At 42.2% G+C, this 18,908-nt stretch overlaps 1 protein-coding gene across 2 annotated transcripts in view; it reads right to left on the bottom strand.

Moving 5' to 3' along the window:
- The window catches only part of MYO10 (myosin X), a 280,919-nt gene that overhangs the window by 120,528 nt on the left and 141,483 nt on the right, over positions 1–18,908 (bottom strand). For both annotated transcript variants that reach the window (XM_038390800.2, XM_043508449.1), the window contains exon 4: positions 7,938–8,125. In XM_038390800.2, the coding sequence (XP_038246728.1) occupies positions 7,938–8,125 (188 nt within the window). The remainder of the gene's footprint in view (positions 1–7,937; positions 8,126–18,908) is intronic.

Below are 18,908 nucleotides of genomic sequence, written 5' to 3'. Positions count from 1 at the left end.
TTTTAAAAAGCTTTATACTTCGGTGCCTTTATATTTGCCAGATAAAAAACAACAAAACGTCCCTCTTTACTGATGTCTATTTTCCTGCCTAAACTCTGCCCTCTGGGTCAAAATCTTTGGCTGGCATACATCGGCATACAACAGCAGTTATCTGGGTGTCAGAGTTATGCCAATGGAGGTCAGCTAAGGATCTGGATCGCTCACCGATTAATTATTAGAGTTGCCATTGCTGTCCTGTGCCATGGGCCAAATTCTGCTCTGACTCAACCCAGTGTGAATCTGAAGTAATTCTACTGAAGCCAATGGAGTCACTCTGGATTTATACTGGGGGTAACTGGGAGCAGCATTTGGCTCTACTTCTGTGTTAGGAATGCTTTTACATTTGGTTTTAAAAGTTTTTTTTCTTCCTATTTCTAATATAGTTGTTACCAGGATTAGTTATGTTTTGCTGCTGCTATCTTTGCAGCTCTTTGACACAATGCAAGTTATTTTATAAATCAACAATTATTAACAAAAATATGAAAAACACCAAGTACTCCAAACTTCCCATTCATTTGCATGACTACTACAACTCAAACACTTACATTGTGTGGTGGTAGTTCAGTCCTACAAAATCCTCAGGGAAGTAGACTCTTTTTAGTGTGCACTCAACCTTTCAACTAACCTCTCACCCCAAGCATTTTTAAACGCAAAGCCTGTTCCAATCCATTACATTCAGTGCTCTGGATACACCAAGTATAACAGCAGTTTGTGAAGTCCTCATTTTGGAAATCTTTAATCTTTCTCCATCACTTGTTCCACATGCTTTGTGAAGGGCAAAACGGTCTGAACTTTGGACTACTGCAGAGGGAACGGGATCAGTAAAAGAGACTTCTCACTCCCAGGGCTTTCATATGCAAATGACTGAACCAACACACTCTAAATCACTCTTCAGTTCAATCTTTTGGCTTTATAACTTATATGACAGATAAAAAATAAAGCCCCCACAGCAAACATGGTTCTTCAAATGCAATGTTTAATCTTGGTATGTCAGTCTCATAAATAAAGTTTTCCCATCAAAAAGTTTGGGTCTTGTCCAAAAAGTAGCTTGTTTTATGTTGATCTTCAATCTGAGCTAAAAAGTTTCAGGCAATCAGCTGATAATAAAATAAACAGTCTGACATTGGGTTGTAATTTCAGGTTTGCTGTTTCCATTTCTTTAGTTGTTTTAGGATCTGTATTTTTTAAAACTTTTAATTTAAAAAATGGAAGAACTACAAACATATGAGGAGAGGAATACACATGGATAAGGCCAGCTAAAAATCAAGGTAAGGTGTTACCCTACATCTGCACTAGGAAAAAGGTCAAGTTTATGTCTGACTTAGCTAATGTGTTACCTATGCCCAACCTAAACTCAACCACTTTTCCTAGTTAAGACAACAGCCCTGTGAGCTGAAAAAGGGAGATTCCTCTGCCACCCCTGCAGAGATACCCAGAGCCCAGTCCAGCTACTCAGGCTGGGTGCCAGGCCTGGGGTTCATCTTCCCAAATACAACAGAGACATGTTATTTTGCAATCAGTCTGTTGTGTTATAATAGCTAATTGTTTCAAATGAAATGATCCTGTGATGTAGGGTGTAGACTGATACAAAGTATAAAGCAATACGAATGTGTCTCGGTATAGTCATCTCTGTATCAAAGGCTTTAAGTATATAAACTGCATCAGTAATATTCAGCTTGGTAGAGCTCAAGGGCCACTTCATCCAGTGCCAGTCTCAATGAAGTAATGGAGTCACATGATAATCACAGCATGCTATGCACACACTGGACAGCAGTGTTTGCAACATGGCATTAGATCAGTATGTTAGGATGCTGCATCATTGTGACTCAGTATTATCGTGTAATAAGGTAGCACTGTCTAACAGAAATTGCATAATTACTGTGTCTTTCTGCAAGTCCATTTAAAACAATTCCTCACCCTTCCCCTGGCTTTTAAGTGGTAAAGATGGCTTTATATTAATAAACACTGGGTTTTATTTTGCAGTCGGAGTCAGTCCTGGATTACACTCCCATTTTCCTACCTTACCTCTCCAATAGGAGAAAAATTCATAGCATTTAAAAATAATCCCACATATTTGTTTTTAAATTATGTACTAACTGACTAACACAGGAGTCTCTTCAAAAAAATTGTAAAACTGATTTTAAAATTGTAAAACTCCACTAGGGGGTGCTTCATCCCTAGACAATTCCAAATGGTGCTAAATGCCTTTAGTTTATAATGCAGTTCTAACCTCCTATAATTTTAGATACAGCATAACATTGAACAAGAGCAATACGTTGGGATTTGAAAGCTGACAACTCACAACTTAATTTTAGCTTCCTTTGTGTACAATACTTGTTTTATATCATAGTTTTCAAGACAGAATTTGCTAAGATTTCCTTTGGTGCCTTCTTTTGCAGGCAACATAACACTCTGAATTCAGACATGTGGCAGCTAAGTTCTGCTTCTCATTACCATTTTCAAACCTCAGAGCTAACCTGTCTAATAAAACTGACAAAACTAATCACTCCATCATCTTTCAATTCTAAGCAAATAAACCAGGCATGGCCAAGGTTTTTAAAAGTGACTAGTCATTTTGAATGCATCAATTTTTGCATAAGCCAAATGAGACGCCTGATTTTCAGAGGGCGTCAAAGGATAACTGGCCACTTTGAGAGGACATGGGTCCAGCCACACCTGTGCCATAATTAATTAGCTGCTTCCCAGCCTGAAGAGATGGGACTAAGGAGGGTCACATGATAGCTTAACAAACACCTGGGCTTTATAAAAGGGCACAGAGACCAGTCTGTGTGCTGGAACCACAGGGACTGGACAGGCTTCTAGGGCAGGTCTGAGCCAGGGTCTGCAGGAGGTGGGTTACTCCAGAAGAACCAGCTTGTGGGCCCAGTGTTCTATAGTGGAACAGGCAAGGATGCAAGGAAGAAAGCTCAGCAGGATGTGAGAACCGTACACCCAAGAGCTGAAGGCTCTATCCCAGAGCCATAAAGACTCTCACAGGTAGCCCAGAAAGGGACTGGGAATAGACCCTCGAGGATAGGCTGAAGAAAAGCCCCCGAAGAGCAGAAAAACATTTTTGTTTGTTGGGATTTTTAGTTTGAATTTCTTGTTCTGTGACTTTGCTGGAAGGTTAAGTCACAACTCCAGCACAGACTGATGTCTGGGAAGCCAAGGAGACTAATCTCAGGGAAAGAAACTGGGACAGGGAGTGTTTAGCCACACCATACTCAACCAGCGGGAGCTCTATGGGCAGCCATGTCCCCACAAACAGTTGGTTTTAGCACCTTTCAAAGGTCTCAAGTCTGCCACCCAAAACTGAGATGGCCAAAAACACTCATCACGTTTAAAAGTCTTGACCCATGTTATTAATCTCCTCAGACTGACTCACAGCCCAGAAAAAAAATCACTTTATAAGCACAGAAATTGGCATTGATTTTCTTTGATTCTTTTTAATTATAGCTATGAGCACAATTTGCTTTTAAATTTTGTACAAGTGAAACCTGCCCTTATAAAGTTGTGTTGCAGTATTTGTCCAAAATGTAGCATTTTACAAATGCTAACCAATTGCTTTGGGCCAGGCCTGCAGAAAATTGTTGTAAGGATAGAAGTTGTGAATGTGAAATTTTCCCAAATAATGTTTTGCCTGTACTGTGGCTCAACAGATCTGACACTCTCCTGGAACTTGGCAGGTCTGTGTTCTATTCCAGGTCTGCCACCAGCCTGCCTGGTGATCTTGAAGTCATTTCACTTCTCTGTGCTTTAGTTTCCCCATCGATAAAATGGCAGTACTATTACCTACTGCTTTTATAAATTGCTTTAAGATCTAAGGATAGAAAATGCTATATAAAAACTAGATATTGCTATTATTATTGGTGTGACCCCTAAGAACCTCTCCATGCCAACTGGCAAAGGGCTCACTGTTGTATATCAGGCCTGAGTCACTCACTGCACCTAGCACACTGCTTCACAGTATTCACCCAAAAAAGGTTGAGCAAAGTGTCTAATGGAAGCTTACGTCGTCGTACTAATCTTCCTGATCATTGTGTGATGTAGGTAGGGGTGACATTTAACAATTTTTATGTGAATTGAACATAGATTTAGAATCTGTGTCCCTGGCAGGCTGACAAGCAGGTTTTGCCAGAAAATGGGAGGTGGAATCACCATTCTCACTATGACAGGTTTCAGAGTAGCAGCCGTGTTAGTCTGTATTTGCAAAAAGAAAAGGAGTACTTGTGGCACCTTAGAGACTAACAAATTTATTTGAGCATAAGCTTTCGTGAGCTACAGCTCACTTCATCGGATGCATTTGGTGGAAAATACAGAGGGGAGATTCATATACACACACAGAGAACATGAAACAATGGGTTTATCATACACATCACTCGAACAGATACAGACAGACATCATCTTCCTCTCCAAATGCAAACAGATGGACATCATACCGAAAGGACTGAAATTTGTTAGTTTCTAAGGTGCCACAAGTACTCCTTTTCTTATTGTAAGGAGAATGATCACTTAAGATAAGCCATCACCAGCAGCGGGGCGGGGGGGGGGGAGAGGAGGAGGAAAACCTTTCTTGGTGACAAGCAAGGTAGGCTATTTCCAACAGTTAACAAGAATATCTGAGGAACAGTGGGGGGTGCGGTGGGGGGGAGAAATAACAAGGGGAAATAGTTTTACTTTGTGTAATGACTCATCCATTCCCAGTCTCTATTCAAGCCTAAATTAATTGTATCCAGTTTGCAAATTAATTCCAATTCAGCAGTCTCTCATTGGAGTCTGTTTTTGAACTTTTTTTGTTGAAGAATTGCCACTTTTAGGTCTGTAATCGAGTGACCAGAGAGACTGAAGTGTTCTCCAACTGGTTTTTGAATGTTATAATTCTTGACGTCTGATTTGTGTCCATTTATTGGTAGATGCGCAGGTGAACGAGCCTCTGATAGTGTGGCTGATGTGATTAGGCCCTATGATGTTGTCCCCTGAATAGATGTGTGGACATAGTTGGCAACGGGCTTTATTGCAAGGATAGGTTCCTGGGTTAGTGGTTCTGTTGTGTGGTGTGTGGTTGCTAGTGAGTATTTGCTTCAGATTGGGGGGCTGTCTGTAAGCAAGGACTGGCCTGTCTCCCAAGATCTGTGAGAGTGATGGGTCGTCCTTCAGGATGGGTTGTAGATCCTTGATGATGCGTTGGAGAGGTTTTAGTTGGGGGCTGAAGGTGATGGCTAGTGGCGTTCTGTTCTTTTCTTTGTTGGGCCTGTCCTGTAGTAGGTGACTTCTGGGTATTCTTCTGGCTCTGTCAATCTGTTTCTTCACTTCAGCAGGTGGGTATTGTAGTTGTAGGAATGCATGATAGAGATCTTGTAGGTGTTTGTCTCTGTCTGAGGGGTTGGAGCAAATGCGGTTATATCGTAGAGCTTGGCTGTAGACAATGGATCGAGTGGTATGATCTGGATGAAAGCTAGAGGCATGTAGGTAGGAATAGCGGTCAGTAGGTTTCCGATATAGGGTGATGTTTATGTGACCATCGCTTATTAGCACCGTAGTGTCCAGGAAGTGGATCTCTTGTGTGGACTGGTCCAGGCTGAGGTTGATGGTGGGATGGAAATTGTAGAAATCATGGTGGAATTCCTCAAAGGCTTCTTTTCCATGGGTCCAGATGATGAAGATGTCATCAATGTAGCGCAAGTAGAGTAGGGGCATTAGGGGAGAAGAGCTGAGGAAGCGTTGTTCTAAGTCAGCCATAAAAATGTTGGCATACTGTGGGGCCATGCGGGTACCCATCGCAGTGCCGCTGATTTGAAGGTATACATTGTCCCCAAATGTGAAATAGTTATGGGTCAGGACAAAGTCACAAAGTTCTGCCACCAGGTTAGCCGTGACATTATCGGGGATACTGTTCCTGACGGCTTGTAGTCCATCTTTGTGTGGAATGTTGGTGTAGAGGGCTTCTACATCCATAGTGGCCAGGATGGTGTTTTCAGGAAGATCACCAATGGATTGTAGTTTCCTCAGGAAGTCAGTGGTGTCTCGAAGGTAGCTGGGAGTGCTGGTAATGTAGGGCCTGAAGAGGGAGTCTACATAGCCAGACAATCCTGCTGTCACTATGTCTCCAAAATAAATTAAGCATTGTAAAACCAAAACAAAGCAAGCCCTATTTGCATGTAAAGTCAACAGGAAAACAGTCTGATTGGGGGATGTGAACTCAACAGGGGAGCACATACCAGAGTCTGGACCCCAGGGGGCCACCCTGACTTTGGGGCATAAGAAGGCAACATGACCCCTCTTTTATCCTGCACTTGAGGGGATAACCAGGCAATGCTGTTACATCTGTGAAAACAGGATCTCAGCCAACCTGGATTGAAGTGCTGCAGAAAAGGCTTAGGTGAGATAAGACCACTTTCAACAAAGATTGTATGTAGCCTGTTAAATTATTTTTTTAGTCTCAAAAAGATGTGTTATACTTTTATTTCTAACCTGTTGTTCCTGTTATCCTTGCTCACAATCTCTTAAATCTTAACCTTCAATTTGTTTTCACTATAAGTAGATTACAGCACTGTGTTGTTAGATTGGAGCTGATACTCAGCTGAATCAAAAAAGCTGGTGTGTTTATATGCATCCATTTCCATGGTCCATCCTGTAAGGGGGACCTGTCTTTTTCAGCTGATTGTTGCTTCAATTCTAGCTATCCCCACAGCTTAGCCTAAAAATCATTTTTGTTTCAAAGGGTTATTTTCCTCTAAGAAAGTGAGCAAGATATGATAGAGAGAGGAAGAAAACCAATGACCTGCGAGCTTTAATACTTCTGCTTCGAAGGGGATTACATCAGCAGTTTACATTAATCTCAAGGAAAGTTTTGTTTTCTCATGGGTAGAGCAGAGGAAAATCAAAACTCCAGCTTTCTATTCCCCACTCTGCTACTGTGCAACTTCAGTGGTCATCCCGGACAAGATTTTTGATTTTACTAGGTCTTCGTTTTTTCCCCTACAAGATGAATAAGCTACTTACTTACATTACAAGGCTATCACCAGGCTGCTGCTCCCCATCCTGCATAGGTGTGTAAAGAATAGGCAAGCAGGGGCATGGAGTAGGCGGAGCCTTGGCTTCACCCTAGGGTGACCAGATGTCCTGATTTTATAGGGATAGTCCTGATATTTGAGGCCTATTACTCCCACCCCTGTCCCGATTTTTCACACTTTTTATCTGGTCAACCTACTTCACCCTCCAGTCAGTCAACCGGGGAAGTAATCTGTCTCACGGAAAGATCTGGCTAACTGAACTTCTCCCATGCAACAAGGGGGAAGCAAGCGCTGAACTGCGACTGAGTGCTACTGAAGTGCCAGCTGCAGTTCTGAACACCAGTAAACAGCAGACCACAAGGGAAGCTATTATATCTCCATCAAACTAAAGCATAATCAGGTTAAACAATGGGAGAAACAAGAACAATTAATTACACTGAATTAAATGGCCAAAGAGTTGGGAGGACATCATTATTATTATTTACAGGTTACCTAACATTCTTTTTTTGATGGATGCAATTTTCAAGACTAGTGATGACAAATTATCAGGCTGCACAGTGAGGCAGAAGACAACGGAAAAAGTGAAGCATTTAGAGCCAAATAAGGAAGTAAGCAAACAGCCAAAACTGTGTGGCACTTAGACATCTCTTCATTAAATGACTGCAGGGCATATACAGGCAAAAAATGCCTCGTCTTTCAAGGGCTGATTAGGATCACGTAGTAATTCTACATCTGCACAGACCTAACAATTAATGAGGTTAAGGGGAAAGGGTCAGAGCATGCTCTTCCTCTGTGCGTTTCCCTCGGCATTCCAAGCATTCATTTTCAATTTACCTTTAAAGCTCAGTTGCAGGACTAGGAATAATTAATGCAGTAGCCACTTACCTGATGAGAACACACTGGTTGTCATGACGTTTCCATAGGCAGCGGTAACACTCGTTAGCAACAGCAAAGATATGAGGTGGAATTTCCCCCATGTGGTGCTTGCTATATTGCTCTACTGCAGTGCGGTCATAGAGTCCAGGAATGGTCTTGTAGGGGTTCACAGAGGCAACAATGGAGCCGATATATGTCTGTAAAGGCACACAAAAAGAATCCCTGGGTTAACGCCATATGTTAAGGATCTACAGGGAGTTCTTTGGAAACAGAAAGAGCAACTTACTCTATGTTTGCAAATGCCTAGCACAGGGCAGCGGCGCTATCTGTTACAGGTGTACAGTACATTGTCTGTGTCTTACTCTGATACTAGCATGTCATGCTTCAGACAAAGGCAGCAGCCTGTTAAATGTTTCCAGCTGCCTTGCACATTTGGGCATCATTATAATTGCATGCAAATGTCAACAAAGACTAATAAAAGCTTGTTTCACACACACTTTTGGAGAGCTAAAATTTCATCTGTTAACATTTTATGCTATGCATGGGTCTGTAAAACAGTTGGAGGACTCAACTGAACTGTCCACAGCACCAAAATCCCACAATCATATTGGAAGAGAAGCATCTCTTGCTGTGCCAGTCACCCATGTGTTAGCACAGGCCCAAAGACAGGCATTTAAGTATTGCTTCTTTTAGGGCTTTGCTACAAGGGAAGGTATAATGAAACAGCTATTCCAGATTAACTGATTGTGTGGACGCCCTTATTCCAGAATAACCGTGCTTTACGATGAGTAAATTTAATCCGTTTTGGATTAAACTAATTTGGAATGACAGGTTTCAGAGTAGCAGCCAAGTTAGTCTCTATTCACAAAAAGAAAAGGAGTACTTGTGGCACCTTAGAGACTAACAAATTTATTTGAGCATAAGCTTTCATGAGCTTCAGCTCACTTCATCGGATGATTCAGTGGAAAATACAGTGGGGAGATTTATATACATAGAGAACATGAAACAATGGGTGTTACCATACACATTGTAATGAGAGTGATCACTTAAGGTGAGCTATTACCAGCAGGAAAGCTGGGGGGAAAAAACCTTTTGTAGTGATAATCAAGGTGGGCCATTTCCAGCAGTTGACAAGAACGTCTGAGGAACAGTGGGAGGTGGGAAGGGGGGGAATAGACATGGGGAAATAGTTTTACTTTGTGTAATGACCCATCCACTCCCAGTCTCTATTCAACCCTAAGTTAATTGTATCCAGTTTCCAAATTAATTCCAATTCAGCAGTCTCTCATTGGAGTCTGTTTTTGAATTTTTTTTGTTGAAGAATTGCAACTTTTAGGTCTGTAATCGAGTGACCAAAGAGATTGAAGTGTTCTCTGACTGGTTTTTGAATGTTATAATTCTTGACGTTTGATTTGTGTCCATTTATTTTTTTACATAGAGACTGTCCAGTTTGACCAATGAACATGGCAGAGGGGCATTGCTGGCACATGATGGCATATATCACATTGGTAGATGTGCAGGTGAACGAGCCTCTGATAGTGTGGCTGATGTGATTCGGCCCTATGATGGTGTCCCCTGAAGAGATATGTGAACACAGTTGGCAACGGGCTTTGTTGCAAGGATAGGTTCCTGGGTTAGTGGTTCTGTTGTGTGGTGTGTGGTTGCTGGTGAGTATTTGCTTCAGATTGGGGGGCTGTCTGTAAGCAAGGACTGGCCTGTCTCCCAAGATCTGTGAAAGTGATGGGTCGTCCTTCAGGATAGGTAGTAGATCCTTGATGATGCGCTGGAGAGGTTTTAGTTGGGGGCTGAAGGTGACAGCTAGTGGCGTACTGTTCTTTTCTTTGTTGGGCCTGTCCTGTAGTAGGTGACCTCTGGGTACTCTTCTGGCTCTGTCAATCTGTTTCTTCACTTCAGCAGGTGGGTATTGTAGTTCTAAGAATGCTTGATAGAGATCTTGTAGGTGTTTGTCTCTGTCTGAGGGGTTGGAGCAAATGCGGTTGTATCGTAGAGCTTGGCTCTAGACAATGGATCGTGTGGTGTGATCTGGATGAAAGCTGGAGGCATGTAGGTAGTAATAGCGGTCAGTAGGTTTCCGGTATAGAGTGGTGTTTATGTGACCATCGCTTATTAGCACCATAGTGTCCAGGAAGTGGATCTCTTGTGTGGACTGGTCCAGGCTGAGGTTGATGGTGGAATGGAAATTGTTGAAATCATGGTGGAATTCCTCAAGGGCTTCTTTTCCCTGGGTCCAGATGATGAAGATGTCATAATGTAGTGCAAGTAGAATAGGGGCATTAGGGGGTGAGAGCTGAGGAAGCGTTGTTCTAAGTCATCCATAAAAATGTTGGCATACTGTGGGGCCATGTGGGTACCCATAGCAGTGCCACTACCACATGCCACAAGGGGCCACAACAGTGGTTCCCTTAACCCACCCAGCAAGATTGTTAATCTATCCAACTATACTCTTAGCCCAGCAGAAGAATCTTTCCTATCTCGCAAAAAGAAAAGGAGTACTTGTGGCCCCTTAGAGACGAACAAATTTATTTGAGCATAAGCTTTTGTGAAATACAGCTCACTTCATCGGATGCATGTAGCTCACGAAAGCTCATACTCAAATAAATTTGTTCGTCTCTAAGGTGCCACAAGTACTCCTTTTCCTTTTGCGAAGACCAACTAATAGGGCTGCTACGCTGAAACCTGTCATATCTCAGGGCCTCTCCTGTCCCTCCATCCCCACGAACATGATACAGTTCTGTGGTGACCTAGAATCCTGTTTTCGACGTCTCCGACACAAGAAATATTTCTAAAACACCTCTGAACAACATATTAACCCACAGAGACCTTCCTACTAACACTACAAAAAGAAGGATTCTAGGTGGACTCCTCCTGAAGATCGAAACAACAGACTGGACTTCTACATAGAGTGCTTCCGCCAACGTGCATGGACTGAAATTATTGAAAAGCAGCATCACTTGCCCTATAACCTCAGCCGTGCAGAACACAATGCCATTCATAGCCTCAGAAACAACTCTGACATCATAATCAAAAAGGCTGACAAAGGAGGTGCTGTCGTCATCATGAATAGGTCGGAATATGAACAAGAGGCTGCTAGGCAGCTCTCCAACACCACTTTCTACAAGCCATTACCCTCTGATCCCACTGCGGGTTACCAAAAGAAACTACACCATTTGCTCAAGAAACTCCCTGAAAAAGCAAAAGAACAAATCCGCACAGACACACCCCTGGAACCCCAACCTGGGGTATTCTATCTGCTACCCAAGATCCATAAACCTGGAAATCCTGGACCCCATCATCTCAGGCATTGGCACCCTGACAGCAGGATTGTCTGGCTATGTAGACACTCTCCTCAGGCCCTATGCTACCAGCACTCCCAGCTATCTTCGAGACACCACTGACTTCCTGAGGAAACTACAATCCATTGGTGATCTTCCTGAAAACACCATCCTGGCCACTATGGATGTAGAAGCCCTCTACACCAACATTCCACACAAAGATGGACTACAAGCCATCAGGAACAGTATCCCCGAAAATGTCACAGCAAACCTGGTGGTTGAACTTCGTGACTTTGTCCTCACCCATAACTATTTCACATTTGGGGACAATGTATACCTTCAAATCAGCGGCACTGATATGGGTACCCGCATGGCCCCACAGTATGCCAACATTTTTATGGCTGACTTAGAACAACGCTTCCTCAGCTCTCATGCCCTAATGCCCCTACTCTACTTGCGCTACATTGATGACATCTTCATCATCTGGACCCATGGAAAAGAAGCCCTTGAGGAATTCCACTATTCTCTACGTAAAAGAATAAATGGACACAAATCAGACATCAAGAATTATAACATTCAAAAACCAGCCAGAGAACACTTCAACCTCTTTGGTCACTCGATTACAGACCTAAAAGTTGCAATTCTTCAACAAAATAAATTCAAAAACAGACTCCAATGAGAGACTGCTGAATTGGAATTAATTTGGAAACTGGATACAATTAACTTAGGCTGAATAGAGACTTGGAGTGGGTGGTCATTACCCAAAGTAAAACTATTTCCCCATGTCTATTCCTCCCCTCCCACCCTCCACTGTTCCTCAGACATTCTTGTCAACTCCTGGAAATGGCCCACCTTGATTATCACTACAAAAGGTTTTTTCCCCCCAGCTTTCCTGCTGGTAATAGATCACCTTAAGTGATCACTCTCCTTTCAGTGTGTATGGTAACACCCATTGTTTCATGTTCTCTATGTATATAAATCTCCCCACTGTATTTTCCACTGAATCATCCGATGAAGTGAGCTGAAGCTCATGAAAGCTTATGCTCAAATAAATTTTAGTCTCTAAGGTGCCACAAGTACTCCTTTTCTTTTTGCAAATTTGGAATAAGGCACTTTTGTTCTGGAATAAGAGCTTCCACACAAATCAATCAGGAATAGCTATTGCACATTAAATTCACACCCCATCTTACTCCAAATTAACTTCCCTGTGTAAATAAGCCCTTACTCTCTTTTTTTTTTTCTTTGCCTCTCTATTGTTTCACAGCAAACTTTATATCATATCTATCCTCCCGAAGGTTGCAAACAGGGTATGAAGTAGCTAAATATATTCCTCTTGCTCTGCCACACCACAAAACTCCCTCGTACACAAATAACTGCTACCTTCTAAGTCTACCTAACATTTTGCATATCCCCACAATGTTTAGTGCACATTTTAGACAGGAATGTGCATCCTGATTCCAATTACAATTAAACCTATCCATACACACATGCGCACGCTTGCACACACACACACAAAACGAAGAGCTATGGAAGATACTTTCCTCCCAACTGACCGAGCAAAGTGGAAGTCATTTGATTTCACCCCATCCAGGGAGCTGCTTCATTTATAACATATTTCTGGAGCATGTACTCACTCATTGTTAAGCGTGGTATTCGGATTTACATTTTGCTAGTCATTGGTTTAAGGGATGTTTAGAAATTAGATTCAGGGGCCAAATTCCTGTTTTCAAAGGAGGTGGTTTGGACGGGTACTAGTGTAAGAGGAGAATTGGGCCCAGGACACTTACAAAGTATCTATACTCACCTTTTGCATAGCAAGGCCCGATCCTGCAATGAGCACCTCATGTGTCTACATCAAGTCAACAGGAGTCTACCTGTGTGGACCTTATTGCAGAGTCAGGGCCTTATTTCTATTAATTAAGTGCTTGATTTGGGAAAGATTTTAAAAGTGCTGCTCTGTTGCTACCTTCCCCACGAGGCTCACACTACATGCCCCAGGAGCGTAGCCTCAAGCTCTTTGGTCCCTTCAATTCCCCTTTCTAACAAACTGTGAAAACATGATTCAATTTAATAACATGTACTAACCTAAGCTTCCCTTTCCCAAAGTCTGCCCTATACATCCTTACATTTTCTTTTTCTTTCCTTCATTTCCTCCCATCTCACCTAGTACTCGCGTTCCTTACCTCAAGCTCCTCTTAGTATGTGCTCTCCTTCCCCATTGTTCTCTGGCACTCATATTTCCCACTCCCTCAATCCTTTTGTCTTCATTTTTATACAGTGGGCCTAATACAAGCAGATGCTTTGAACTTCTGTTTTCTAATGTCATTAGAATGTCCTTGGTGTTATGACAGCTTTATTATGCATCGTTAGGGGAACAATATTCCACATTATAACCTGTGGATATTTTACAGATCTGTGTATCTATAATCCGTTGGTTTTACAAAAATTCCCATGCTGTGCAACAGTCATTAGAGCACATGTGACATCTAGAGGAAAGGCACAATCTAAATGTAAGATAATAACGTTAGTCATATTACAGAATTGCATTAACATCACTGTAAATCTACTGGAGGTTTCCCCTCTAGGATTTTGAAATAACCAAAGAGGAAACTTCCCCTGGAAAATCCCCCCTAGGTTTATACAGATTCCAGCATAGGTTGGGATAGGTGAGATTTTCAGCTGCTAGTCCGCATCGCGTGACTACAGTACAGACAATCAATAAAGCTCACAGCTATGTACGTAGTTCCATACCACATTACTGAGTCTCAGTGTTTGATTTAAGGAGACCCCATGTAACCACATTAATACTAATCTGACATTTATGGAATATAAACATGCACCCTAAACCTCTCCCATGATCAAAAATGTAACAACAAAATACAAGAACATTCCATCCTGGTCTCGTGACAAACCAGAAGCCAAGACCATTTGCTTCAAAGGAGCACTGCTAGAATCTCTGCATTGGACAATTCTGCAAGAGTTTGGCCATATGGGAAGTTTCATCCTAACCTCAGTTAGTTAGCAGCTGATTTATGCCCTTAAGCAGAAGAAGTTATATCCCTTATTGTGAGGATTTGAGGTCTGGGTCTGCAGGCTCTGGGGCAGCTGCCATGTCCATGCTGTCACCAGACAGTTCTGGGGAAATAGGGAACTTCAGTCTATGAGCACTATGGGCTCAAGCGGCACTGTATGTCGCACCCACGGAGGCCCAGACTGGCCCAGGCATGCTATTTAAGGCCTAGGGAAAGCACCTGCAGTGAAGACTATCTGTGCAAGTAGGAGGGCCCCTGATTTGTTGCTGCAAACAGACCCTGCTACACTGCTCTTGATACCTTACCTTGTTCCTGGCCCCAGCCCTGCTCCTGATACCTAGCCTCAAGTCTTGTCCCAGCTCCTATTCCCTTGGTCCGGTCCTGACACCTTGCCCTGCCTCTGTTCCCCTAATCCTACTTCGGCTGACTCACTTGGCTCCTATCCACCGCAGCTCATCTCTCAACTCTGACCTGATCCTACGCTGTGACACTAGTACAGACTGCTGCTTCTGGCCTTGACCAGATAGACTGACCAAAGGCCACATTATCAAGCCCCCTCCAACCCAGGCCTTGACACAGAGCATCTTACATACGTTTCTAAAGACATTTTTCCAAACTATTTCTTAAGTAACTCCAGTGACCTCATTGGGATGAATTTGGCCCTCTGTGTCCTAAAGAGTGTACAGAAAGTGCAGTAAGCTATTTTTTTTTTTAAGGCATTTAGCAAGATGTCTTGTTGAGTCTTTAAACAATGTTATCTGCTGGATTCCCTTGCATAGCTGGGGCACTCAGTACCTAACCTTGTACTGCCCTCACCATTTATACAGCTTTTACACATCACCTTTAAACTAACATATACATTAAAAGATTGGCATCAGTCATGTTTAGTGATAGCACTAAAGGATTTACAGTCTGAAATACCACAAATAGCTGCCAGGCTTCTTTGTGTCCATTTTCAATCTGAAACTTCAGGGATTCAAAAAACAAATCCAGCAAACAGAAGAGCTTGCTGAATGCCATGATGTCTCCTCAACTGTTTTTTAGGGTACGTCTTCACTACCAACGTTAAAGTGATGCCGCAGCAGCGCTTTAACCAGCTGTGTAGTTGCGGCACCAGCACTAGGAGAGAGCTTTCCCAGCACTTTAATAAAACCACCCTCACAAGGGGAATAGCTCCCAGCACTGGTGCACTGTCTACACTGGCACTTTACAGCACTGAAACTTGCATCGCTCGGGGTGGGGGTGGGATTTCACACCCCTAAGCGAGAAATTTGCAGCGCTGTAAAGTGAAAGTGTAGACAAGGTCTTAGTTTTTTCCAGGTAAAAGGGGTTAACATTGTTTTTCTTGCTTTCTTTTCTAGGAAAAATCAAGAAGGTCAACAATGAAACACATTAGCACAAAAGGCAAAAAAAGATGGGACTTCAATTTGACATATTCTTTCTTCTTCTTTTTTTTTGGCCCATCACAAACAGAACAATATTTAATACTCTTGTGCATGCTACTGGCTTGATTTACAGATGCTGTGGTAAGTATGTCCTGTATTTCAGTTTGTCTCATGCTAATTTGGACAGGATTGAATCCAGTTTGCTGCCTAAATTATAAGCTAAATGTCTGAGGCAATGTTATTATAAATTAAATGTCTTCTTTCTTAGAAGCCCTAGTTTAGCACATCAATTTGATTATAAGTTAAGAAGTGTTCTACCAGTCAAGCCATTTTTGTTATGGAAATGTCATACCCTGTAATCATGCTTATGCATGGGCTTTTGTAGGCTTCACCATGTGCATTTGGCTCAACATGTTTCAAACAATCCATACAAACACAAATCTGGGTTGCTTCACAGTATCGGAGCGTTTATTGTTAAATACAGCAAAAAATATTTTTCTGTTTTTCTTTTCATTGGGCCAATGCAAGCAATGGTTGCAAAACACATGCGTGCGTGTGTGCACACATGCATGCACACACACACACACACACACACACACACACAGAGAGTAATATTACAACTAGGGGAAAGCTAGTATCCACTGAAGTCCACACTTTTTTAGGAGCCAGAACAAGATTAAAGAATTCACCACCAGATGAAATAAGATTGATCAGCTCTCCTCATTTAGAACTAAATGCAAAATACCCTCCTCCTTAACTTAGCTTTCCCATAATCCTCCTCTCAAATAAATCAGTATTCTTGCATATTACAGGCTGTACTCTTTGCTCAGTTCTGGCCACTCAGTCGCAATAACTGGAGCAGCCTGTTGGCTGCTCTAGCTACCAATCATCTCCCTGTGGGCCCTCCTGCTCCCTGTGCCAAGCAGAGCTCAGATGTGGGGAAGAACTGAACTCTCCATATTTATTTTTAAAAGCCCCAAAACATCCCAAAGATAACTTTAGGCTTGTTCCCATTGGCAGGGCTGGAAGAAGAAAGATTTTATCATATCAGATTTCACAGTGATGGGTGACTATAGAGAAATTCAGATTATTGCAGGCCCAGAGTCTGAGCAGCAGCACACTCAGGTGATTTCTGCTTGGTGGAAGAGTCCAAAAATCCCAAAGAATGAGGCACTCAAGGTAAAAGAGAACAAAGAAGAGGAGGAAGCAGCAATCACGTCATGCTAATTCCAAAGAAAAACAGTTAAAGCACTGAAATGTTGGGGTGAACGTTTTGCTACCGCCCCGGCAAAGAACTCAAATTCTGAGACCTTGCAGAGAGTCATAGTGGTATTATTTACATAGGGACTTTTTCTCCTGCTTGAAAAAGTTGACTGCATTAGGCTCAAGTGAGATTACCTCCCTCAAGTGAGAGTACACGGATAGCATGTCTTACTGTTCCCACCATATATTTTTCCTCAGTCTTATATATGTTTATGACCAAAGCAAGAAAGTTCTCATTCTTCATTAGTCCCTTGTACTGTTCGTCAGTTCAAGGACCTGCTCTATCTGGAGTGGTAGATAATACCGTGATAGAGAAAATATATTGTTTAGTGACCTTCTGAAACAAAGATTCGATCATTCAGGAAGAGCGACTGATTTTGCTCATTTTTATATGCGGTAATCCAGAACATGACCCCTCAACCATCTCGTGAGAGTCTGTAGCAGCCCAATAGCATAGGATGTGGAGGCGGCATTATTTTCAGGCTTGAAAACAAGGAAGATCAAGAGCAAACACACACACACACACACACACACACACCCCACAAGCAACATATACCTTAGCATGAAACAAACCTGTTTTTCCTCTTTCTTCTTCTTCCACTCCTAAATGATACATTTATCGTTCACCACTGTGCTAAGTGCTTAGTCCTATGCAATTTTCTAACAAGATCAAAAGCAAGCCCATCATGGCATCAAATCTCTTCTCAAGCACACCGCCTAACCCTGCCCCAATGCAGAGACACAGCTACATTCAGAAAAAGTAACCAGGTAGCCAAATCTTGTGTAGACTAAGAGGCTTCTTGGCCACCTAGAAAAGTCCCATGCAAATAAAAAACATTCTGCTACATGAAATATAGATGAGCAGAGCTCTAGAACTGGAGAACACCACAGGCACCATAAAGTTTGGAGTTCCGTGCTCTCGTTTTGTCTAAGGTTATTTTCTAGGCCAGCACATAGATTTTCATATTCTGCATGTTTCTTCAAACTTTTAAAACTTTCTCTACAAAAAAGCATTTTTTTGTTTTTACTATGCAATTAGTAGACAGACCGTGAAAAGGAAAGAAACGAAAAATCCCAAACCAGAATAAGTATACTCCAAATCACTTCCATCATGGGAAAAAACCTGCCATGTAAAAAGGCAATCAGTTGACTAAACTAAAGCAGCTCCAAGAATAATGTGGGGACACTGAACTGTCTTATTCGTCAAATGGCTGCATATCTTAAGTCTGTACAAACACACAAACAACATTAATAGTCAAATTCTGCTCTTAGATGGAAATGTTGGGCTCCCACAGACTTTAAAAGAAAAAGGAATGAGCAACAGAGGGAAAAGTTTCACACTAACTGAGGGATAACACACACACAAAGATATATCCTTCCAAAAGGCAGACCATGGACCCTCACAAAAGATTCAGAGTCTCAGCTAGATTCACTTAAGTTGAAAGTTTGGATGCTTATGTGAAAGCTGCTTGAGACTCCTCTGTTCTCCCGAGCTACTACTACAATAACCTTGCCTATAAAGTACAACTAATTCATTCTGGACAATGGCATAGCTGAACTGGTCCCGAACACTGCTTAGCTGCAATTGTAGAAAAGGACAAACCACGTTCAGTACCATTTCAGGAACCTACAGCACCCAATGAGAATGTTTGGAGTGTAGTTAAACAAGTGAGGGAAAAAATCTTTTATCGTATCTGAATGGCAGCTCTCCATTCTTCTATTCTGCTTTTGGTGGGCACATGTATAGAGTTGCCACTGATGTCAAATGAAGATGTCAAGAAAGCAGAAAATTGGAATGAAAATCTTACTCCTGGGGGAATTCTGCACATGCACAGAATTCTTCTTTCTCGCATAATTTTGTATTTTCCCACATAAAAAACATTTTACCTAATAAGTGCTGCAGTTCTGCCTTTTGCCCACCAGAAGCCACTGTGGTGCCAAAACAGCCAACTGTGCTAATGCCAGCTGTTCTAGCGCCACAACATACTCTGGTGGGCCAAACACGTA

Source organism: Dermochelys coriacea, chromosome 2 (genome assembly GCF_009764565.3).
Source record: "Dermochelys coriacea isolate rDerCor1 chromosome 2, rDerCor1.pri.v4, whole genome shotgun sequence".
Classification (NCBI taxonomy): Eukaryota; Metazoa; Chordata; order Testudines; family Dermochelyidae; genus Dermochelys; species Dermochelys coriacea.
This window is presented reverse-complemented; position numbering and strand designations above follow the sequence as displayed.